The sequence below is a fragment of the Epinephelus moara genome, chromosome 13 (assembly GCF_006386435.1).
Source record: "Epinephelus moara isolate mb chromosome 13, YSFRI_EMoa_1.0, whole genome shotgun sequence".
In the NCBI taxonomy this organism is placed as follows: Eukaryota; Metazoa; Chordata; class Actinopteri; order Perciformes; family Serranidae; genus Epinephelus; species Epinephelus moara.
Window position 1 is genome coordinate 4,950,189 of NC_065518.1, and position 24,796 is coordinate 4,974,984.

The window sequence follows — 24,796 nt, forward strand, 5'->3', positions numbered from 1 at the left end:
CCTCTACCACTGTGCCAAATTTCACATGGATTGACCAAGTCAGTGAGGAGAAAAACCTGGAACAGACACACACACAGACAGAGTTTTCCTCATTATATAGTAAGATCACACCACCGTCCTCAGTGAAGCTTCAGTAGAATTAAACAGAAATAAGTGACAGTTAGTAAACAGGAAGCAGTATTAAGCCACAGAAATTAAATACGGTCAGACTTCCTGTGAAATCAACCAAAGCATCGTCACAGCAGCTGCAGCCACAAACACATCAAAACTTTTCTCTTGTCCTGTCTCTCACTTTATTTTCCACATGATTTTTGTTCTCATATCTTCTCTAACAAACACTCTAAAGAACACAGAGTTTGGTCACAGTGTAATGAGAGTGAAGGTCGTCATCACTTCCTGCTGTAACGCTCTGAAACAATCCTTCAGGATGATGTAAACACACTTCCTGTGTCGGAGCGCAGCGACTTTACTCACTCCTGCTCATTAAAGTTTCTACGAGTCTGCACATCTCCACGGTAACTGCAGCCAACACACACAGACACACGCAGTGAACGCTCTCAGGTGAATGACGGGTAACCATGGTAACCAGCTCTGTGTGAGCGTCGGTGCCAAGGTTTATGGGATGTCAGAGGCTTCAGCTGGAATCAGGATGGTAAAGAGATTCGGATGGCTTTTGAACACGAACACACACACACACACACACACACACACACACACACACACACACAGATATTTCATCAGTTCTTGAAATTCATATTTTTTAACTCAGCTGTCAATATTTTCACTTTTAAAGACATCGGATATAAAAATATGAAATTTGATTGTTCCCTCATTATATTTACTTTAAAAAAAAAAGTGTGTGTGTGTGTGTGTGTGTGTGTCTTCAGTAACATGTTTTTTTTTTCTTTTCTGTCAGACGATTAATGAATTTATTTAATCCGAAAATATTTTTTTCCTTTCCTAACTTTTTGTCGCTGCGTCTGAACTCTGTGAGGAAACTAACAGGAAGTGACACGTTACAGGAAGTGAGAGCTGCTTTCATCAACTCTCTAATGTCCAGAGGACAGAGGACATTAGAGAGGAGAGGAGCTTTCTATTTTTCTTTCTGGTTCTTTCATACTTCCTTTATTCCTTTCCTTCATCCTTCATTGTGTGCTTCCTTTCCTTCTTACTTCATTCTTAATTCTTTCTTTCATTCCTACTTTCATCCTTGCGTTTGTCCTTCCTTTCATTCTTTTCTTCACCTTTTATTTTTTCTTTCATCTTAACTGCCATCTTTCATTTAATTTTCCAACATCCTTGCGTTTGTCCTTCCTTTTGCTCTTTCCTTCATCCTTCCATTTGTCCTTCATTCCTTTCTTTCCTTCACCCATTCCTTACATTCTTTACTTCATCCTTTCTTTTGTCCTTTTATCATACTTCCCTTTGTTCTTCCCTTCATCCTTAATTTTATTCTCTCCCTCATCCTTTATTTGTCCTTCTTTTTGTTCTTTCTTTCATCTTTTCTTTCATACTTCCTCTCATTCTTTCCTTCAGTCTTATCTTCATCCCTCCTTTCATCCTATCTGTACTTCATCCCTTCATCCTTCTCTTCATCCTTCCTTCATCCTTCCTTTCATCCTATCCTTCGTTCTTCCTTTCGTCCTTCCTGTCCTCTGTCCTTCCCTCCTGTCTGTAGCTGTTTGTTTGACTCTGTCTTTTGTCCCGTCCATGTGTCTGTCCAGCGGCTTGTTGATGTATAGAAACGCTCTCAGCTGTTTGAGACGAGATGTTAAAAAGACGTCTCTCCAGGTGAATCACGACGGGACGGATCGTCTCTTCAGTCGAGTCCTTGGGAGAAATGACATGAATCCACATCAGACGTCCGTCTCCACTGATGAAACGTCTCATCTGGGTCCAAAGTATCAGACGATGTTAATAACCACCGCCGGCTGTTCTTATTCAAGACATTCACAGAATCAGCTGTAATCAACGTTTGTTCCCTGATGATGATGATGATGATGATGATGATGATGATGATGATCTCAGTCTGGAGGCTCATCTGTAAAACCATTAAACACTGGAGGTGCGTTTGATTTCTCCTCCCTGTCTCTCCTGCTGTGTTGAAGACATGAACAGACTCTCTGCAGTGACGGAAAACAAACCGATATCTCTCCGTCGTTCTCTGATGTCAGTCCCACAGTTCTCCTCTGTCCTCGGCCGTCTGGGGAATCAAACCTGCGTCATCAGGAAGGTGTGATGTCTCGGGGGATGATTTTGGCTGGTTTGGTAGCTCTCTACCATCATGACCAGTGACGTTAAAACCGGTCGCCTCCTGTGCACTGATTGGTCCGTTTAAACCGGACAGCAGGAGACGTGTCCAATCAACACTTTGAAGTCACCTTGTGGTCACGTTTACAGTTAAAAGTTTAGTTTTGGGGAGTCGCTCTAAAACCAGATCCAAATGTTGATCTGCTCGTCGAGGTTTCTTCAGGTCACCGTGCACTCCAGAAGTTTCCCCCACAGCGCTCAGGTGAGGTTGAGACTACATCAGCGGTAGTGACCAGGTGCCAAACTGTGAGCAGCAGGCATCCATGAGACACAGCGCCAAAATAACAAATATAATGAGGCAAAACCCCAAACGAGAGTGAATGTGGGCTTGGTTTTTACTTCCGCTTTTCATTGATGAGTGTGTTTACCAGGCCGCAGCCTCTGGAGCTCCCCAACACTGAAATGCCAAAAACTGCAGTTCCTTAGTTCTTTATTTTATTAAAAATGTGAACAGCTAAACAAGTCACACACCCACACTTTGATATCAAACTGAAAATGACAATCCCACTGTATATAATGTAAAACCATGTTTTAACAGAATAAAGCCCTATTCGGACAGGATTAGTTTAACGTGGAGACGTGGGGTAAAGTAATCATTACCAGGGATTTTAGTCCTGTCCGAACACGGCATGTCTGTAATCATTACGGATAAGGTCAGTAAAAATGTTTACCTTCTGTAAAACGGTCTGGAGAAAATACCTCAGGTAATATTAATCCCGCGCGAACGTGATCCATATTTTAGGGTGACCATATTTTGATTTCCAAAAAAGAGGACACTCGGCCCGGCCACGAGATAGCCTGCTTAAATGATACTCGCAGTTTACTCAAAGATGCCTTATAATTTTAATATATTTAAAGTTTATATGTATGGATAGAAAATTCAGTTATATCACAAAATAATATCTCTCAAAGACAGAAATTCAGATAGACTACCCGATCCGAGCCCGACGGTACCCAACGTGTCGTTCCAGGTTCGGTCAAAAATGTATAAATTGTATTCGGGCTCGGGTTGGATTCGGTCAGCTTTCAGTGAAAATGTAGTGTAAAAATAAATAAAATCCTATTGTCTGTCCTGTTTATTGCTTGGGCACTGTTATTTACGTGACAACACCTGAACATAACACACACAGACACACATTGGCTGTTTGTTTCTACCTCTCTCCTCGCTGGAAGTCTCGGACCTCCAGCCGCCCGCCTCCGCCTTGATTTAACACTGAAAATAAAATAAAAGAGGGAGACAGGTTTTCCTATTTTATCTTATTTTGTTATATTTCTCCCTCTCCTCTCGCTGGAAGCGTTGGACCTCCCGCCTCTCCCTCTCCGCGGAGCACCCACGGCGCACGCCCGGCCTGTTAAATAGCCTGTAACCACTGTGTGACACAACCTCAGTGCTTTGGTAATTAAATAATGTCGGGCTCGGTTCGGTTTCGGACATAACAACACAGAATGACTGTCAGGTTTGGACAGAAATATGCGGCCGTGCCGCACTCTAACACACACACACACACACACACACACACAAAAAAGGAAAACCGGACATTATCATCAATTTATAAACACCCCCCGGACGACCCGGACAGGACGGGCAAAAGAGGACGTTTGGTCAGCCTACCATATTTCGTCACGTCCTGTTTACAACCATTTTTCTGCGTTTACAACTAGTTTTCCGTGTTTTTCCGATGATGGAGGCGCTTGAAGAAGCATTCAGTCGTGACAGTGGACATTCTTCTAATGATCACATAGCCTTACGTGGGAGACCAATCAAACAGGTCAAGAAGAAAGCACTTTTCAGAGCCACAAGACTTCTGGTTGTGTTAGGTAGGCCTAATGTAAATCCATATTGCTAATCGTTGTGTACACACAATCCTGATCATGGGCAATATTTCATATTAATTGTTATTATCCTTCAGCTGATGCTTACAGGACGCACATGCCGACAGGGAGGTGACGCTAGGGCGCAAACCGAGTTACCACTCCCATCTCTGGTAGAATTACGGAGATTTCTTGTCCCCTGCGAATCAGACATTTATATTACAGACATCCTGCGGTGAACTGACATTAGTCCACATCCCGATGTAAAACTAATCCCGTCCGAATAGTACTTAACATTACTCAGATTCACAGTGTGTTAAACTAGATGAACAAGTTCTTTTTAATCTACAAACTCACCTGACAAAACACAGGCAACTGAATCGAGGGAACTAGCCCGTTACCCAGTTAGCAGCGTGTTAGCTAAGCTAGCACATTGTCATATGGTCTCTCTGAAATCCACTGCAGAAGTTACATTTTTTTTAATGTACTCGAAGCAAAGTCCAAACTGAAATATGACAAAGGGGAGGAGTTTCACAGGCAGGGAAAATATAAATATATTTCCGACCGTCTGCTACACTATGAACCATCCAGACCTCTCAGTTCTTCTGGGACAGGTCCGTTTTGTGTCCCCAAAGTCACGAATAATATGGAGAAGCAGTGTTTAGTTTTCATGCTCCACATATCTGGAACAAACTCCCAGAAAACTGCAGGCCTGCACCGACTCTCACTTCTTTTGAATCAAGGTTGAAGACTTCTCTGTTTGCAGCTGCCTTTTATTAAATCAATTATTTATTAATATCTTACACTGCACAGTAATGTATTGTTTTAAACTGCACTGTAATTTTATTCTTGTATTTTTTTAGTCTTTTTTTTTTGCACTGTAATTTTATTCTTGTATTTTTTTAGTCTTTTTTTTTTATATTGTAAATCATTCAGTAATTCATTTTGCCTCTTTTTCTCCTCTTTTACTGTAAATCTGTTTCCTTTATTATGTTTTATATTTCACTGTTCTGTAAAGCACTTTGAATAGACCTGGTGTATGAAATGTGCTGTATAAATAAAGATAGATAGATAGATAGATAGATAGATAGATAGATAGATTAACAAAGTCATACAAAATATTTCAAAAACATATATTCGCAGTCAACATGTACCAACATACAATTTAATAAAACAAATGTGAAGTAAACTAGGAAAACAACTAGAACCATAAATAAATAAGGATTGTCATGACTGTACCTTTTGAAAATCATTTCTTTATACCTTTTTTAAATTGCTTTTTAAGTTCCCCATTCAGATTGTTCCATATCTTCACTCCTCAAACAGAAATACAAAAACTTTTCCTGGTTGTATGAAAACTGGGAGTTTTAAAATTAATTAGCCCCTCTTAAATTATAAATTCCTTCTTTTTCTGTAAACATGTTCTGAATATTTGCTGCTAGTAAATTATTTTTTGCCTTAAACATTATTTGCACTATTTGATAATTGATCAGATCAAGTTTTAATATATGTGCCTGTAAGAATAATGGGTTTGTATGATCCTGATATCCAGCTTTGTGAATGATGCGTATTGCTCTTTTTGAGGAATGATTAATGACTGTAGTGAAGTTTTGTAATTGCTGCCCCAGACCTCTGCACAGTAACTTAAATACAGTGAAACCAGTGAACAGTACAGAATGTGATCTAAAACCTGTTTTGCTTTGTTTAATACTGCAATGCTTCTTGATATTTTGGAGTGGATATGTTTGATGTGTAATTTCCAGAAGAAAGAAATTTATTTACAGAAACTTGCTTAATCTTAATCCCATCTACCACAACATTTATTTGGGTACCTTTTCCCAAGTTCCCAAATAACATGCATTTTGTTTTGTTCAAATTTAATGATAGTTTGTTTTTATCAAACCATATTTCTAATGTACACATTTCTGAAGTAATATCTTTTTGTAACTGACAAACATCATTTCCGGAACAAAAAATGTTTGTGTCATCAGCAAATAAAACAAGTTAAAGTGTTTCAGACACACTGCATTAATCATTAGTATATAGAATGAACAATTTAGGGCCCAAAACTGACCCCTGGGGGACACCACAGGTAATGTCCAAACATGAAGAGCAACAATCACCCACCTACATAAACCGCTGCCTGCTAGACAAATAACTTTCCACCCAGTTTAACACAACCCCCCTGATGCCGTACCTTTCCAACTTTTTGATTAATATGTCATGATTTATGGTGTCAAATGCTTCCTCATTTTTAAACCACGTCTGTTGCTCTGAACGTCTGATAATGACATGGAGCCCGGTCTCACTCCAAAGTCGTCAAAATCCGGCGCTTGGGCAGTGACTTGCACCGTCAGAAACCAACGATAAAAGGCGTCCTTTAAGGTCGGCATGATACGTGGCTGGGTGCCCTTATAGTTTAACGGCACCTGGCGGCGTCAGGGGGAAACGTGGCGGGACAAGGACAAAAGTTAAGGTGGTGTAAGTCCGACTGGATGGGTCCAACAAACACCAACCTTCACCTGAGTGAGTGGTGTTCACTTCCTGTTCTTTTTTCCTAAACCCAACCACGTGTGTTTGTTGTTGAACGAAAAAAAAAAGTCAATTTACGGTGTTGTACCGACGTAGTGCTTTTATTTTGAAAGAGACTATGCAAACTGCACATTTCCTGTGAGAACACAAGTGTATTTTGAAAACAGACAATGCATGTAACAGGCTGAAGTTGACACCGCGTCCCAGAACGTCAACAACCAACAAACCCAGGGTACCTTGGACGTCATATGTGGACGTGGAAAGTCCATGACCAAACGTGGACATGTGACGAGGTCGGAGTGAGGATGTGATGTGAATGTGTTTCCCTGGAGTTGGTTAAAGCCTGGTGCATCTCGTACAGACACTAAAGGGTGCTCATATTCTTTGACGCCCTTGGAGTGAGTCCAGGCTGCAGATATCTTCCTTAATCCCAGCAGGAAAATTTAAGAAAAGATCTTTGGTGTCACAGTCACAGAGCTGCTGCTTTTCCTCTGGATGTTTGCAGATTAAAAATACTCCGGAGGAAACAGATAGTGTGATTGAATTGGAAAGTGAGTCCCATTCTCTCTAAAACTAATTATAATGATTTAATACGGAACATGTTATGAAGATTTAAGAGAGGTAATGTTGCGTGAAATGAGTCGACTAAACCCTGAAATTTTGGTGTTCAGATGAAAAAACAAAAACTGCAGTGTTTGTTTATCTGATAAGTTTTTTAACTTTGTCTCAAAAGAAAAAGAAAAGATGGATTATTGAATTCAGATTTCTCCAGGATTATATAATCAATATTTTTGTCAGTGATGTATAAATTTAGTTTGCTGCTCGTGTCGACGTGTGGGCGTCGTTATATTTATGATGCTGTTATGAAAATGTAATTCATTCTTCAACAGGTTGAACATATGAGCGAGCTGCTGCAGGGTGGAGGCAGCGGTCACTTGTTTAACATCACACATACATAGACGCGTGTACTGTTGCCATGACGACGCCTGCATACTGTACACACACACACACACACACACGGCAGCAGCAGTATGTTTTCTTCTCATCTCTTCCTCTCACATGCAGATCAGAAACACACACACACATGCATGAACACTGACACGTGCACAGCTCTATAGAAACACCTAATACATTAAGTATTCATATATGCGCGTACACACAGCAGCACGCTGTAATAATATCATCCAGATCCTCTTACCGTTCCTTCAGGAGATTATGTTGATTTATCTGCAGCTCTGATGTGACACTGATTGTTTAGGTACATTCGTGATGTTTGAGAACACGTGGAGCAGTGAATACAGTTATCATGATGAATGTGTGTGTTGCAGCTCTGATCCATGTGAAGCTGTGGGCCATCGACCGTCAGTGTTTCCAGACCATCATGATGAGAACTGGACTCATCAAACACGCCGAGTACATGGACTTCCTCAAGAGGTGAATGCAACTCACGAGCAGGTTCAAATCCCTGCGAGACGATCAGTCAGCATGTTTACATGACATCAGAGGAAATTGATTTATTGTGTTAGAACAACTAAAACCAGACTATTAGGCTGCTCTCAGCCCTAGAGTCGTCTCCTTTGGTCTGAATCAGGGACTCATGTTGTTCCAAAGTTGTATAATTGCCTAGAGTTGGTTCGTGTTCTCACGGCAGCATTTACAAGAGGACCAGATCAAATGCCTTGTGTGAGAAAGCTGCTCTTGATTGGTCAGAATTTCCATGTGGGAAAAATCCAGGAAGTAAAGCAAACGTTGAAGAAGAGTACACTTGCAAGATAAATGTGACACTTTCTAATGTCACAATGGAGGGACAACTACGCAGGTTGATTTTAGCGCTGCTCATCGTGGACTATATTGCTGTCATTGTTCATTTTAGTCAAACCATACAGTTTGAAAACGAGGCGCGGCTCCAACTAGAAAACAATGTTTTGATGCATTGGATGTGCTGAATGTGCATATTAAGGCAGTACAGGAGGAGGTGCACATTAATAATCCTCCAGGACTGTAACATGCTCATGTTTAACCCAAACAATGTGTCATGTGACTGCAGTTGCTTCACATCCAGGTCGGAACAACTTCTCACCACAAACCAACCGCACTAGAGTTCCTTTGGAACCGGACTGAGACCACCTCTTCAAGAAGGTCTCAGTCCGGTTGTTTTGGTGTGTTCACACCTGCACAAACGAACCGCACTGAGGGGACAAACGAACTTGAGTTCGACTGAACTGAATGAAACAGGACAGCTGTGAAAGCAGCATTAAAATCCATGTAAACATGTTAGTTGACTGGAATTGTCCTGCCTGATCTAACGCCGTGCTCAATTTATGGTGACAGGTAACAACTACAATAACATAACATTTGTTAGATAGTACTTGTGTTTCGTCCAGAAACATACAACCAAAGCACAAAGCAGAAACAGAGTCGATGATGAACAGAACAAACAGTGTGATAAAGAAAAAAGCAAAACAAAGTATCAAAGTCTTTCTCTCTCTGCAGCGTTCCCACCTTCCAGGGTCTTCCAGAGGAAACTCTCAGTAAACTGGCAGACGTCATGGAGGAGGTGAGAGTCATCTCCACCTCCAAACATCCTCAAACCACCACGATCACTGTGAGAATTAAAACCGCACTGTGAGCAGAGATTGAGTGAAATCATCAATGGACTCCGGCTGAAGCTGTGAAACTCTTCCTTCACTGAAAACACAAAACATTTTAATTAAAAAAGATCAGAACAAACTCCACAACAAAAACAAAGACTGCATGTTGTTGGTATCATAACTCTTCTTCTGTGGTGTGAATCCTCTTCTGTCTGTTCAGACTCATTATGAAGATGGAGAGTACATCATCAGACAGGGCGCCAGAGGAGACACCTTCTTCATCATCAGCAAAGGAAAGGTAACACAAACCGTCCTCTCTGTCCTTCTATTGATTATTGTATTGATCTGCTGATTCTGATCACAATTAATCACACGTTCTGTCAGGTAAATGTGACCCAGGAGGATCCGGCCAGTCAGGAGCAGACGCACCTCAGAGAGCTCAGCAGGGGGGACTGGTTTGGAGAGAGGGCGCTACAGGGGTAAGATCATGTGACCTCTGACTCTGAGTCCTGAACCTAAAGCTAAATAAACTATGTTATGATTCCTGGCTCTGTTTACAGTCCGTGACGGGACACTTTGGCCGATCACGGGTCATTTCAGGAAGAGGGCATTCCTATTTTCTGTTTGGGTGGTGGAGAGTCCTGCAAATCAACTCTCACACATCACACCTATTTTGGCCTCCCTGCGTTGGCTTCCTGTCTCTTTTAGAATTCATTTCAAAGGTCTTTTAATCACACACAAGGCTCTCAATGATCTGGCACCGCAGTATGTAACTGAGCTCCTCACACCGCACCGTCCAAACGGGCCCCTCAGGTCGGCTGGTCTGGGTCTTTTAAATATTCCAGAGTCCAGGTTAAAGACAGAGGCTGATCGAACCTTTAGGCTCTGGATCAGCCTCCCGCTGAGCATCAGATCAGCTGAGTCTGTTGACGTCTTTAAGTCTCGCCTGAAAACTTACTTTTACAGATTGGCCTTTCTTGACAGTTGATACGCTAATTGTGACTAATTATTATTATTATTATTATTACCATGAAATGTAAAGTAAGTTCAGGGACCCCAGTATCCAAAAACATTTAAATACATCATTTTGAAAAATGCCAATGTTCCTTTTTACTAGGGTTGGGTCGGTTCTCGGTAATACCAATTCGGTTCGGTACTCCGTCTTGGACCGGGTTTTTTTTTTTTTTTGAGACCGACCGGACCGCATACTTGGGTGGAACGTACGCGGAGCAGACTCCGTGGAGGTCCACCCGGTAAAAGTGGACGTCCGCAAGCCCTGTGCGCGCAAAGTACAACTGCGTGGACCCTGCTCCACGCGCCAGTGTCACACAAAAGACTGTTCGGCATGTATTTTTCACATTGCCGGTTTTTTTACAAAAACCGGACCATTTTTTTTTTCTCATACCGACCCAACCCTACTTCTTACCTCGATAAAATTTGGATCGTTATTTCGTCCCCCCTTTCAAACAAGCTCGCCCAACATGGCATCAGGTCCTCAAGTATGATATGATACCTATGTCTTCGCTGACTTCCCCAAGACGGGGGGCCTGGCGGGCAGCAGCTCCAGAGACAGACCCCCAGTCAGCAGCCACAGCATTCTGAATCCAGCCAGCACAAACCCCAGCTCCGGGGACCAGACAGTCTTGATTTCCCGCCGGATCAGCAAACTTTCTGTTGCTGCTGTTACACATTTTAGACCCAGTGCTGCTGTGATACCCCGTTCTGGGGGTTGCTGCTGGCTGAATTTGAGGTGCTACAGCTGCCAACTGAAGATCTGTCTCCAGAGCTGCTGCCCACTCTCTTCCTGGGGAAGCAGTCCATAGTGGCAGGGAGCGAGGCGGAGGGACTGTGGGGTGGCTAGCAGCTAATTATTGTCTCATTTGTGGTCTGATAAACAGAGAAAGAGACAGAGAGGGGCTGAGCTGCTCGCAGCTGTGCACTGAAATGAGATTAAATAAATCAGTGTATGGGAAACACTGGGTTACTTTATGAAGTGGGTGCATGAGCCCGTGGGCGTCTGGTGGGAGGGGCTGAGGACAGAGAGGGGAGAGCTGCAGATTTCTGCCTGCCCCAGTTTTAAACCTTAACCTTTAACCCCTAAGGCTCAGTAACACTGTGGGCAACAACCTGACCCCTGTTTTTAAGTCTTCATTTATTTCCCTTTGTTAAAGTGCCTCTGTTAACAGTGTGCTGAATGATCCATCAGCAGCTCCCAGCAGTGTCCCCATCAGCGTACAGACGACCATCACTGGATCACTGTGATACTGAAGGAAACTTAAGAACGTGATGATTCTCAGTCAACACCTGCAGCGTCTTTTTTCTATAAGTGAATTAATGGATGTTTATTCCCGATGGACATTAACGATAATGATGTCCTCAGGGAGTGAAACTCACACTGAATCTAAAAATATGTGAATAAGATGTGTGTGTGTTCAAATTCAAGTTTGAGTTATGACTCCAAGAAGGAGGCAGATCTTTGACGCTAACTAAACCTCTTGTTGTTCTCAGTGTTTTAGGTTTCCTGCATCCTTCTATCATTTCACCTCACACTGTGTCTTTACCTCATGTCTCTAACTGCAGAGTCACTAACAGAGACCACACCAATAAGATAAAGATTTTCAATGAAGGGATGAAGGGTTGAGGGTCAAATGGATGAGGGATGAAGGGTTGAGGTATGAGGGATGAGGGATGAAGGGGTGAGGGATGAAGGGATGAGGGATGAAGGGTTGAGGGATGAAGGGATGAGGGATGAAGGGTTGAGGGTCGAATGGATGAGGGATGAAGGGTTGAGAGTTGAATGGATGAGGGATGAGGGGGTGAGGTATGAGGGTTGAGGGATGAAGGGATGAGGGATGAAGGGGTGAGGATCGAATGGATGAGGGATGAAGGGTTGAGGGACGAATGGATGAGGGATGAAGGGATGAAGGGTTGAGGTATGAGGGATGAAGGGGTGAGGGTCGAATGGATGAGGGATGAGGGGTTGAGGTATGAGGGTTGAGGGATGAAGGGATGAGGGATGAAGGGTTGAGGGTCCAAAGGAATGAAGGGATGAGGGATGAAGGGGTGAGGGTCAAATGGATGAGGGATGAAGGGATGAGGGTCGAATGGATGAGGGATGAAGGGTTTTAGGGATGAGGGATGAAGGGATGAGGGATGAAGGGTTGAGGGTCCAAAGGAATGAAGGGATGAGGGATGAAGGGATGAGGGATGAAGGGTTGAGGATCAAATGGATGAGGGATGAAGGGGTGAGGGTCGAATGGATGAGGGATGAGGGGTTGAGGTATGAGGGTTGAGGGTCAAATGGATGAGGGATGAAGGGTTGAGGTATGAGGGATGAGGGATGAAGGGATGAGGGTCGAATGGATGAGGGATGAAGGGTTGAGGTATGAGGGATGAGGGATGAAGGGATGAGGGATGAAGGGTTGAGGGTCCAAAGGAATGAAGGGATGAGGGAGAAGGGTTGAGGGTCCAAAGGAATGAAGGGATGAGGGATGAGGGATGAAGGGTTGAGGGTCGAATGGATGAGGGATGAAGGGATGAAGGTATGAGGGATGAGGGATGAGGGATGAAGGGGTAAGGATCGAATGGATGAGGGATGAAAGGTTGAGGGTCGAATGGATGAGGGATGAAGGGTTGAGGGTCAAGGGTCGAATGGATGAGGGATGAAGGGTTGAAGGGATGAAGGTTGAGGGTCGAATGGATGAGGGATGTGGGGTTGAGGTATGAGGGATGAGGGATGAAGGGATGAGGGATGAAGGGTTGAGGGTCAAATGGATGAGGGATGAAGGGTTGAGGGTCGAATGGATGAGGGATGAAGGGTTGAGGGTCAAGGGTCGAATGGATGAGGGATGAAGGGGTGAAGGGATGAAGGTTGAGGGTTGAGGGTCGAATGGATGAGGGATGAAGGGATGAAGGGGTGAAGGGTTGAGAGATGAAGGTTGAGGTATGAGGGTCAAGGGCCAGATGGATGAAAGGTTAGGGATGACAGGGTAAGGATGAAGGGATGTTGAGTGCGGAATGAAGGTATGAGGGTTGACGGATGAAGGGATGGAAGACTGAAGGTTGAGGGATGAAGGGATGAAGGCTGGGTTTCCGGGTAGCTAGCGAGCACAATGATGAACGTGTTGAGTCAAAGGCAGGAACACAGGAGAGATCCCAGGAGTGAGACTGAGTGGGGGAGTTGTCTCTTCATGAGCTCGGCTTTGGATAGAGCCCCCACTGGTTCCTGTATGCAGAAAGGAGCAGAGAAAAAGATGTAAGAGGCAAGATGGGATTGAGTGGGTGAGAAATGTGTCGATGGGTCAAGAAATTTTGCACCACTGAGGTTTGAAACAGCAGCTGGAAACATAACTACGTCATATCGCATTTAAAATGTCTCCTGCAGAACCACCGAGGGAATAAAGAGCATTTATGAGACTGTCTGAATTTTCATGGAGTATCGACTGGGGAGAAAAACATGCACACGCTAAAAACATGGAAGATACCGGCTGCTAAAAGCCTGACGTGTGTAAAGACATGTAGCTGTTAGAGTGGAGGACCCTCCAGGTTTCTCTGCTGGTTCACTGACCTCCTGTAGACATCTGTAGAAAGTAGGAACACCCTTTTTTAAAGTGGGGGTATTTCTGAAAACATCACATTAGAGACAGTGGAGAGTGAGGATGTTTATGCAATGTGAGGACGTTTTTTAATAAGCGCAGTCAATTGTGAAAATGGGATTTTTTTTGTGTGGCAATTGTAGATCATTTAGGTAGATGAGGACAGGTTTGCAAAGTGATGACATTTGTAGAAAGTGAGGAGATTCTCAGCAGGTAAGGATGTTTTTTAAAAGTGGAGGTATTTTTTAAAATGTCATGTCTTTGGTAATTGTGAAACATTTTGGTGAATGAGGAAACCTCGGGGAAACAAGCAGGATTGCGGAGACATTTTAGTAAAGTGAGGATATTTGTTATAAAGTTGAGGCAATGGTGAAAACATGATTTCTTTTATTTCGTTTTTTTTTCTTTTTCTGGTAATTGTTGACAATTTTGGTAAATGAGGACGCCTTTGGACAGTACAACTAGGTTTGCGAGGTAGAGATGAAAGAGAGACATTTTTAGAAAGCATAGACTGGATAAAAACAAATATGGATGTGGCCACCGTGACCTCACGTAATGGTTTATGGACTCCTGTTTTGAAATCTTTTGGCCATCGTCATCTTGGATTTTTTTTAGCCAGACATGACCATATCTGGACGAGAGGGTGACGCTTGCTGCTAATAAAAAGTCCTGTTTTCCTTAGAGTCAGATACTGAACTTTTTCACTAAGTGTATTTTGCTATTATGGTTTTACACATTTTATTGTCAGCAAAATATTAACATTAGCATAGTTACAGTTAACCATAGCTGTGAATGCACCACATTAACTTTCATGAACTGAAAACACACTGAAATAGCAACAGCTACGGCTCCACACACACTGTCTGTAAATCTGGAGTTACACCATGGTTACGTTACTTAACCACCTGGAGTAGTATCCAGCTGGGCTTTATCTAGAGCTCGCGAGATTTCAGGCACGGTATGAGATCGCTGCTTGTTCTCGCGATATTTTGGCCGCGCTTTGGAAAGCAGAGCTAAATGGTAAACAAACATGGCAGCACACCGGTAAGGTAAGACAACACGTTTACATGTCGTTTTCTATATGTTCTCTGACATTTATCCTAACGATATGAGGCGGTCTTTGTGGAAAAAAAGCTTGTTTAGTGGACTAACTTTGCACTTGAAGGTTGCCCGTTCACTTACGTTTTAACAGGTCTGACGCTACTATGCGCCCTGGCTGTATCTAGGCTAACGGCTAACATGCTAACTATTATTTTTATGTCACTAGTCACTTGAAACAAATTTAGGACGATAGGAGACAGGTTGAAATAAACCGAAATTTCCCTTTAACACCAGGTGAGTCATTAAACAGGTGAGTTATATATAAACTCAGCCCCATACAGTCGTCATGAATGTTGAAATTAGCTACAGAGACCAAACTTTTTGTACTAGGCTGTTTATTTCTGCTGTGAAGTTCGGGAGGCTGGGAGTCAGCCTCTAGTGGACATTAGAGGAACTGCAGCTTTTGGCACTTTCACAATGGATTTATTTTTCAGCCCTGAACGCTGCTGCTTCGTAGAAAGTGAGGACATTTTTAAAAGTGTGTGCACTTTTGAAAATGAGACACTTTGTTGTGAATGAGGACACCCTTGGAAAGGTGAGGACAGGTTTGCAGAGTGGACGTGAGGACACTGTCTCGTCCTCTCCTGATGGACAGTCAGATGGTAGAACGTGTCGTGGTTAGATCCCTCCTGTCCATGTGGAAGTGTCCTTCAGCAACACACACTAAAGTCCAAATTCTTTCCTGTGTGTGTGTGTGTGTGTGTGTGTGTGTGTGTGTGTGTGTGTGTGTGTGTGTGTGTGTGTTGTATCCACAGTGAGGATGTGAGAACAGCCAATGTCATCGCTGCTGAGGCCGTCACCTGCCTAGTCATCGACCGAGAGTAAGACACACACACACACCAAATGTACCAAAGTAAAAGCGCTCATTATGCAGACCGGCTCAGTTCAGAGTTTTATATCAGTTTCTGTACTAAATAATTATTATTATTGGAGCGTCAAAGTGTAAACAGTATTTTAAATGAAGTGGAGTCTGAAGAACAATATTTCCCACAGTTGTGAAACAGATTCTGCACAATGAGTACTTTTACTTTTGGTACTTCAAGTATATTTTGATTGCATGCTTGTACCTAACAACAGTACGTGAGTAAATGTACTTTGTTATTTTACAGAGGTGGTCTAACCTGCTCAGTTCAGTCATGTTTCAGCACCACAAACTAAGCTCCGCCCACCTCCATCATGTTTCAATGCACCAGATGAAAACTGTCTGCTGAGTGTGGTGATGTTTGATTTGAGTGAACTGAACCTTTAAGACTGAATGAGTTTACAGTGTGAAGCTGTTGGTTTCTTAAAAGCTGCTGCTGCCCTCTGCTGGTTAACTTGAACAACTACACTTGTATCTACAGTGGCATGAGAAAGTTTGGGCGCCTCTGGTCATAATTTAATGTTTTGTGAGAGAGCTGCTCGTAGGATTGTTAGAAAGGGAGAGTGGTGGTGCACTGTTCTACTGCGCAGACACACCTGGACAGGTGTGACCTTCATGGAAGAGTCATCACAAGAAAACCTTTCCTGTGTCCTCACCACTAAATTCAGACTCACAAGTTTGTGAAGGAACATCGAGACAAGCCTGATGCTTTTTGGAAACAAGTCCTGAGGACACTTTCTGGACACAATGAGACAAAGGGACACCTGTCCACCTGTTACAGACGGGGGTGGATGGATGAGACAAAGGGACACCTGTCCACCTGTTACAGAGGGGGCTGGATGGATGATGCTCCAGTGACCATCACCATTTAATTATTTTTAAATTCCAGATCAGGAAAGTTACACACATTTATTGAACAGTCAGTATGAGTGCGTCCTGCTTTATACTGTCTAAAGAGCTGGACACACTGTCAGTGGTAAACAGTCTGCAGATGATGGTTATGTAAGTTGTTTCAGCCCGTTCTCATCCCCAGGGCGACAAATACCAACACTTCATCAGACCCCTCGCTGACGGTGTGGGTCTCATTTCAACATTGGTGGGGCCACATATCGAGCGGGGGGTCTCAGGGTCTTCCAGGAAATTTCCTGCTGAAGTTTCATGCACCAGTCTGTGGTGGAAATGTTTTTATTTCTGTAAAGAGAAACATAAAATTCAGGTGGCCTGGTGACAATTTAAAATATAATAGAATATAATACTCATCAAATATTTATTCTCCTGTACACTGTAAATCCCCAAACCATCCATGACACAGAATGTTAAGATAAAGTTTACACAGATGTCCCTGATTGTCAAAATGACACAAAAACTCATTCCTTGTGAGCCTGACATATTTTTTTTATGTTAAGTCAACAATTTTTAAGTTTAGAGTTAATTTGATGAAACTTTGTAAAGCTGATTGAGCCTGATTATTTTAAGGCCAAATAATAACACCATCATGTTCTTAACATATTTTAATAGTTCAGTGAAATTAAAAAACGGTTGTTAAAATGTTGAGTTAATGTTTTTATGTTTATGTGACAAAGAATTAAGTCCAGTGATGATGTTCTGTAAGGGTTTTGTTGTTGTTGTTGTTGTTGTTGTTGTTGTTTCACAGGCAGTATTGATACATTTGAAATTAGATTTAAATTCAATCTCTCAGTGCTGATTGGCTGTTTCTTCCTCTTCAGCTCATTCAAGCATCTGATTGGTGGACTGGACGACGTTTCAAATAAAGGATACGAGGACGCTGAAGCCAAAGCAAAGTAAGTGTGATGTTGATGTTATTGATATTTATTAAAATAACACATTATGTTAAATATTTGAACATATAGAGCTTTCATTTAATTTGAATTTTCAGTTTTTGTGTCCATTTAGTTTTTATAGAAGAAAAAGTTCATGTTTCATTTCTGTGCTGTTGAATGTTAATGCAGCAGATTTTAACTGTGATGGAGACAAACAGAAAGTGGAGCAGCAATGAAAGTTAATCTGCAAATATTTTGATTATCTGGTTCTTAAAGTCATTTCATCCAGCAGAAATTTCTGGTTCCAGCTCCGCACATGTGAACTTTATGTTTGGGTCAAATTTAACATCCAGTTTGAGACTTTGTCAATATTTTCTGATATTTTTAGACTAAAATTATTGATTAAGCCGCAGATTGAATGACCTTGAAAAAACCTTTGTTGCAGAACAAGCAACCTAACGGTGTTTAAACAGTGACTGTGCGTGATGATCTCTCTGCTGCAGCTTTTAAAGTATCTTCAGTTTAATATTTGAACTGAATTGAAACCTGTTTGTAAAATCGACCTAAAAGCTGGTGTAATGCTCCTTTGAGCGGCGGCCGTGGCAGCTGTGTGTCCCCTCAGTGTTTCCCTCCATCATGTCAGCAGCAGGTTTGTGTGTGTGAATGTTTTCGGCAGTAACTGGATCCTCTGTGTGTCGCTTATGTAAGAACAGCTAATAATACCTGCTGCAGTCTCAACCAGGTCACTGTGAAGGACACTCGCTTGGTACTGAAGGTCCAAATCAATGGCAGCGACCTGAGAGGGGTTTTCTTTTATATTCTAGCGTTCAAACTCATGCAAGTAACCCGATGCATGAATACGCATAGTGTTTGGTGTGAACACGACATTACACGTTCACACAGATGAACAGGAAATAGAGTTTTTATAAATCTTCACCTTATGTTGTATAAAAAATAAAAAATTAATGATCTATAATGAATAAATAAAACAATTAGTGCGAGGGCATTACATGTAAAGTCAATGTAAAGACGTGATGAGATGCAAAGTTCTGTTACCTCAAACTGTTTGCGTGTGGACGAGCGGCCCAAAGGTGGAGGGAAGTATTTGTTACTTGTTAGTGGAAGAATATCTGTACATTTATGTGGGAAGTCCAGCTCAGACCAAAGGTTCATGATGAGATGAAACCGTTTAAGAACATTGCAGAGAAAAGTATCAGCGGTGTGAACTGGCCAGTCGGCTGGTTTTAAAGCACGTCATCTGTTTCAACAGCCAGTCAGCTTGTAGTGAAGTCCGCTGGTGAAGTCAAAATGGCTGCAGACGGCGTGTTGGCTTGCTGCAGCAGGTGCTCCGTCCCCACCGAGCCCTCTGTTTCCGTCCTCATGGTGTGCCGGTGTCAGACGATGGGTCGCTGCTGCTGCTGGCTGTGTGTGTGCTTATGCCCCGCCCACACACACATTCTCATTGACTGATGAATTGGCGCTGCTTATTGATATTATTGTGGCGTATTGATTACGAATACAGTCCATCTGATGCTGGTTTTATTTAATCACTCTAGCCAGTATCTCACTATCACTATCCTCATTCAGATTTTAAGAAGCTACAAATTATATTCAGCCACAAAATAAGTCTGAAATGCTGCAAATCAGAACAGAAGTACAGAGAGTTGTTGACTAGAGATGATACACCGTATCATGGTGGTGACTTCCTGTGAACCAGCAGCTTTTTACAATGTTGTAGAACGGTACTTTGCATGTATTTGCCTGTTTCAACTCATCTCATTGAAAATCTTTTGTCTGATAACAGTGCACACTCTGACATCACAAACCAAAAACTATTTTTCCTGTTTACACGTCAACACTGAAAATAGAGTGTCTGAAAATCTTCACCCTCAACAGAGTTTGTCAGAAGGTTTCTTTTTGGGATCTACAATGCAGTTTGCATGTGGACGACTCCTGGTATGTCTAGGCCTCTAAACTAAAAGTCATGGTTGCTGACTTAATAAAACCATGTATCTCCAAACCATGTATTTGTGTGATCCAGAATTTTTCAGACAAACTGAACGAGTCATCTTTTGTTTATGATTTCAAAAAATTCTAATAGTAAATAAAACTGGAACAACTGGGTTACCTGGGAAATAAAACCACTGAAGAAGACGACGATTTACTAAATGGAGATATGTGGTTTCCACAGGGCAGCGATACATGGTGCACTATACAAGACACACACACACACACACACAGTGTAAGATTAGATGTTGTGGTCTGTATCAGATGACTGTTGGTCGTGTGACAGAGTGAATCTGAACACTGTCACCTCATGGTATAGATTCAATACTGCACACACACACACACACACACACACACACACACACACACACACACACACACACCAGGTGTCCTGCTGTCATTCAAGAAGGTTGTTATGGTAACAGTAAACAGTAAAGTAAACAGTGAGATGTATAAAACAGGAGACTGTGTTTGTCCTTCAGTTTGTTTCTGAGTTGAGTTTTATTTTAAATTTAATTCTTCAGCTTTTGGTCATAAAAACAAACAATAGTTTTTATTATGAGATATATACATGAATAAATACATATGCCATAATCCCAAGTCAGAACAAACTTTCAAAATCAAACCAGTTTCTGAGACACAGCTGTCATCTTGTCAAACTACACTTAATGTTACTCAAGATTTGAAGCAAACTGTAAAACTAGATCACTGATTTCGTTCAAATTCTATGTTCTTAAATTAATAATATTTTATTTTACTGATTTGTCGTCGTCTAAAATATCATTGTCGCAAAAATACCCTGAAATATCGTGATTATTTTGGGGCCATATCACCCAGCACTACACTGCACCAGCGACAGACATGGCCGGAGGTTTTCTGTTTTCGGGTTTCCGTCCATCCGTCCCATTCTCGTGAGCACAATATCTCGAGAACACATGGGGGGAACTTCAGGTTTGGCACAAACATTCACCTTGAGTCAGAGATGAACTGATTTGAATTTGGAGATCAAAGGTCAAGGTCACTGTGACCTTGTTCGTTGCATTCTCATGAACATGAATATAAATATATATATATATATATATATATATGTATATATATATATATATATATGACTGTGACTTTTGGTGAAAGTGTGATTTTTCATGTGATCCAAACGTTTTTAAAGTTGTGCTGTTAGATTCGTGCCCTGAGTCTGTCCGTACCAGATTTTAACAGTGTGTTCACACCGGGCGCGAGTAAAATATTCGCTTCGCTCTACTCGCGAGAGTTTGACCGCTGGAATATTTGTTTTTACTCGCGACATTCACGCGACTCATTTGCGCGAGTAACAGTGTGTTCACACCGCTAGTAAATCAGACAAGTATGCCGGCCGGAAAGCAAGCTACATCTGTTGTGCTAACTGGGGCTAATGCTAGTGCTAACTTTGTTGATAGAAACGTACAGCCGATAGTTGGAATCAATTTTCAAAACTTACCAGGCAGACCAACCTCCTCACTCACTTTCCTCCACGCCAGGTCTTTCTTGGTCCGAAGCTTATAATTTGGGGACGTAACGTCATAACGCTCAGGGTGGCCACAAACAACTATTATTAGCTTGTCCTCCATTTTCGGAACAACGCGGGGCAGTTGTTGACCATTGAGGTCCATCCAGATATGGCAGAGAAGTGTGTGAAAGGCTACCTGCGTTCTCCATAACCCAGACACCTGCAGTGAGGGCGAGCATCCCAGTCGCCGTCGGTGAAGTGGAGCCTGCATTGAATATAGCACCAAAATAAATATCCATCTTTCTCCGATGAGTTTTTTGCGTGTGAAAATCAATAAATATTCACTGTATCTGGCAAGTCACATGTCGCCTGAATGGATGTTGTTTACTACAGCGAGACAGTGGCAGTTTTTGGCGTGTGAAAATCAATAAATGTTCACTGTATCTGGCAAGTCACATGTCGCCTGAATGAATGTTGTTTACTACAATGGCAGCAGCACGTCAGTGACATCGGTGACGACAGGAAAATCTCAACGCTGATAGGCTGCCCCGACACAGCATCAAGCGAATATTTCGCTCGAGTTCAATATTTTGAACTTGCGCGAAGAGGCGAATTTCACGTGTTTGCTCCATTTGCGTCACGCCATTCGCATCATACGCGTCGCGCCATTCACGTCATTTGCGCCGCCGGCACAAATTCATGTCTATTCGCACTCTATTCGCATCTTTACATTGACTTTGTATGTAATCTTATCGCGCGAAAAATTCGCCTCGCGCTCGGTGTGAACACACTGTAAGACTTCATAGCCTTTCAATATATTCTTCCTCAAACTTAAGCTTTTGTTTTACTAGTTTCAGAATTTTTGAAAATACTGTATCTTTTCAGTTAAGTTTAACACAAAGGTCATTAAACCTTTATTCATGGTGATATTTTACATTTTAAAAATATTTTTTACTCATTAAAATCTAAAGAATATAAATCAAGGTAGCATCACATCACTAATAATTCCCATTATTAATGTGTGGATACTTTCTGTTAAACAGTTTTATGTTGTTAATCTGTTGCTGAAGCTTCTCACGCTGAACTCTGGTTTGGCTCGAGGACACTTCAGCAGGATGAAGGTCAGGGGGATTTGAACCCTACAGTGAGCTCCAACAGTTAATCTCTGTCTGACTGTGATAAACTATAATTAGAGTGTTTATGTGTTGCTTCGTCCGGACTGACCGACCAGCGGCTACTGTTTCTGCAGAAATCTGATTCCACTGAGTCGACTCCCAGGAAAGAGACACACACTCATCTGTTGGTGTGTTGTCATTGTCATTGATATTGGAGGTAGTTTCCACCACAAAAAACTTTACAGCTGTGTTCATCCGAAACCGACATTAGCCTTCATCCTCATCTCCACAAAATATGTTTAAAAAAAGAGAGAAACTAACATAATGAAATATAATGTTATATGCCAAAGCTAAAATAGGAAATTTTAATTAGCTTACAAATTTTTTCTTTTCAAACACGAGCCTCATAGTCATTTCTGAAACACATATAACATGATCAAACCATTAACAGTGTCAGAATTTACTCGTGGGGTTCCTCAGGGTTCTAGTCTTGGTCCTTTATCATTTTGATTTTAATGCTGATATGTAATATGCATATATATTTATATTTGTCCATAAACTATAAAACCTGTGTCCTGTTTGCTCACACACAGCTCATCCCACCTAAACAACAAAACAAGTTAGTTAAAGTTAGTTGGTGTGAAAAACAACTGAGATAGTGTTTCAAAAACAGTTCTAATGAGGATTTTATGATCTTGATGTTTGGTTAGGTCCAGGCAACTAACACTCAGATAAAGTTGTAAAAATGTAATTTATTTCATTTCTGTTGAAATGCTGCTTATTTCCACATCGAGCAGAGCTCCGATCCTCTGCTGCATATTTATGTTATAAAATGTTTTTATGAGCATTTCAAAGTCTTTCATAGCATAGAGGATAAAATGTGTAATGCTGTTGTTTAGCTACTTTGATCGAGTGTTGAAAAACTACAGACACCCAGATTGGTATGTAGTGTTTTGCACACTAGGAAAAGCATTTCCTGGATTATGTTAATCCGAGGCACCGCGTCCACAGTGTTTTTTTCTCAGTGCCAGCGTATTTTTTTTCCATCTTTTTTTTTTGCCAGCGACGCTTTCCAGCTCCTCCTGGGTGACCCCAAGGTGTTCCCAGGCCACATGAGATACGTAATTCCTCCAGCGTGTTCTGGGTCTGCCCTGGGGCCTCCTACCAGTGGGACCTGGGTGTGCTGATCCCTGGCATTGCAGACTGGCTCTGGGGACTCTTTATACAAAATAACATCTATTTGTCAACGTCCTAAACACATCTGACTGGACCCAGTCAAGCTTTGTGGCAAAAGATTACAAACTTTTGAATGGTATCACATCACATGTTCACAGGAAAGCTGAGAAAGTCTATTAAAGCAGTGATTCCCAACTGGTCCAGCCATAGGGTCCAGATTTCTTCTGAGTCATCTGTTAAAGGTCCACACAGTTTAATACATTCAGTGTCACACTTTCATTTGGCCGTGTCACTGAGCTAGTTTGTTGTCTCTGTCTGTTTGTCACTCACACTAGGAACGGCATGTCAAAGTAAAAGCTCTGTGCCGGAAATTCGCTTTATTCAAAATAAATTTGTTTTTTTTAAAAACCTGACACGTTCACGAGTCCTTTCAGAATGGACTCGAGGCCCACTTTTGGACCAGGACCCACCGGTGGGAACCACTGTTTTAATGCTCTAGTGTGAAGGATTTAGTGGCATCTAGTGGTGAGTTTGCAGATTGCAACCAACTGAAACTTCTCCTATTTGCCAAACATGTAGAAGAACTACAGCACCTGACTTGAAGACACGAATGGCCCTAGAGCCAGTGTTTGGTTTGTCCGTTCTGGGCTACTGTAGAACAACATAATAGTGTCCATAAACAAGGATCTGCTCTGTGTGTAATTATAAATGGCTCATTCTAAGGTAAGAAACACCATAATTCTTATTTTCAGGTGATTTTACACTAACGAAAACACAGTTGTGGTGTAGTGGAGGGTTTACACAGGGATATATATGTGGGTGTACCCACCTCTTTGTATAGCTGTTTTTTACAGTATACCCACTTTTCAGCCAAAAAACCATTAGAACATAAGGACAGTTAACCCGCTCTGTCCCTCTCTTACATCCACCTCATCGACTGCCACCACGCCACTGGTTATGAATATGATACTCCATTTCTACAAATATATCCCCCTAAATCCTTCTGAAGCCTTCACGTCCTCTGGTTACGAGGTCGGGACAGTCTGTCCTGCAACCTTCTGTCCGTTTATCTGTCTGTTTAACGACTGGGCTGCGTTTACTGGGTGAACCTCTGAGCAATGTTTCCACGTGCTAAAAATACCAGCAGCAGCGTCCTGCCATGCGGGTCTTCTCAGGTTGGCTGCAGGAGTGGGAGCAGGCGTGGACGCTGTTTTGACAAAAAGGACAAACCCTTCAGAGGCTTTCCTCAGTCAGAGTTTCAGTTTGAGCATGCTCAGTTGGACTTTATCCAAGTCAGGCATCCACAAACTGGTCTAAATATTGAGTTTTCTGTAGAATATCGTCTGAAATCCTTCCAGAATATAAAGCAGTTCTGATATTTATTTAATTTTTGGCGATAATGTCATCTGGATTCTGACGGCGTTCCGCTCT

The 24,796-nt window shown here is 42.1% G+C and overlaps 1 protein-coding gene across 2 annotated transcripts in view; it reads left to right on the forward strand.

Moving 5' to 3' along the window:
- prkg1b (protein kinase cGMP-dependent 1b) overlaps window positions 1-24,796 on the forward strand; it is an 88,767-nt gene that overhangs the window by 50,918 nt on the left and 13,053 nt on the right. For both annotated transcript variants that reach the window (XM_050059378.1, XM_050059377.1), the window contains 6 exons: window positions 7,983-8,088; window positions 9,148-9,211; window positions 9,466-9,543; window positions 9,630-9,724; window positions 15,697-15,762; window positions 17,531-17,605. In XM_050059378.1, the coding sequence (XP_049915335.1) occupies window positions 7,983-8,088; window positions 9,148-9,211; window positions 9,466-9,543; window positions 9,630-9,724; window positions 15,697-15,762; window positions 17,531-17,605 (484 nt within the window). The remainder of the gene's footprint in view (window positions 1-7,982; window positions 8,089-9,147; window positions 9,212-9,465; window positions 9,544-9,629; window positions 9,725-15,696; window positions 15,763-17,530; window positions 17,606-24,796) is intronic.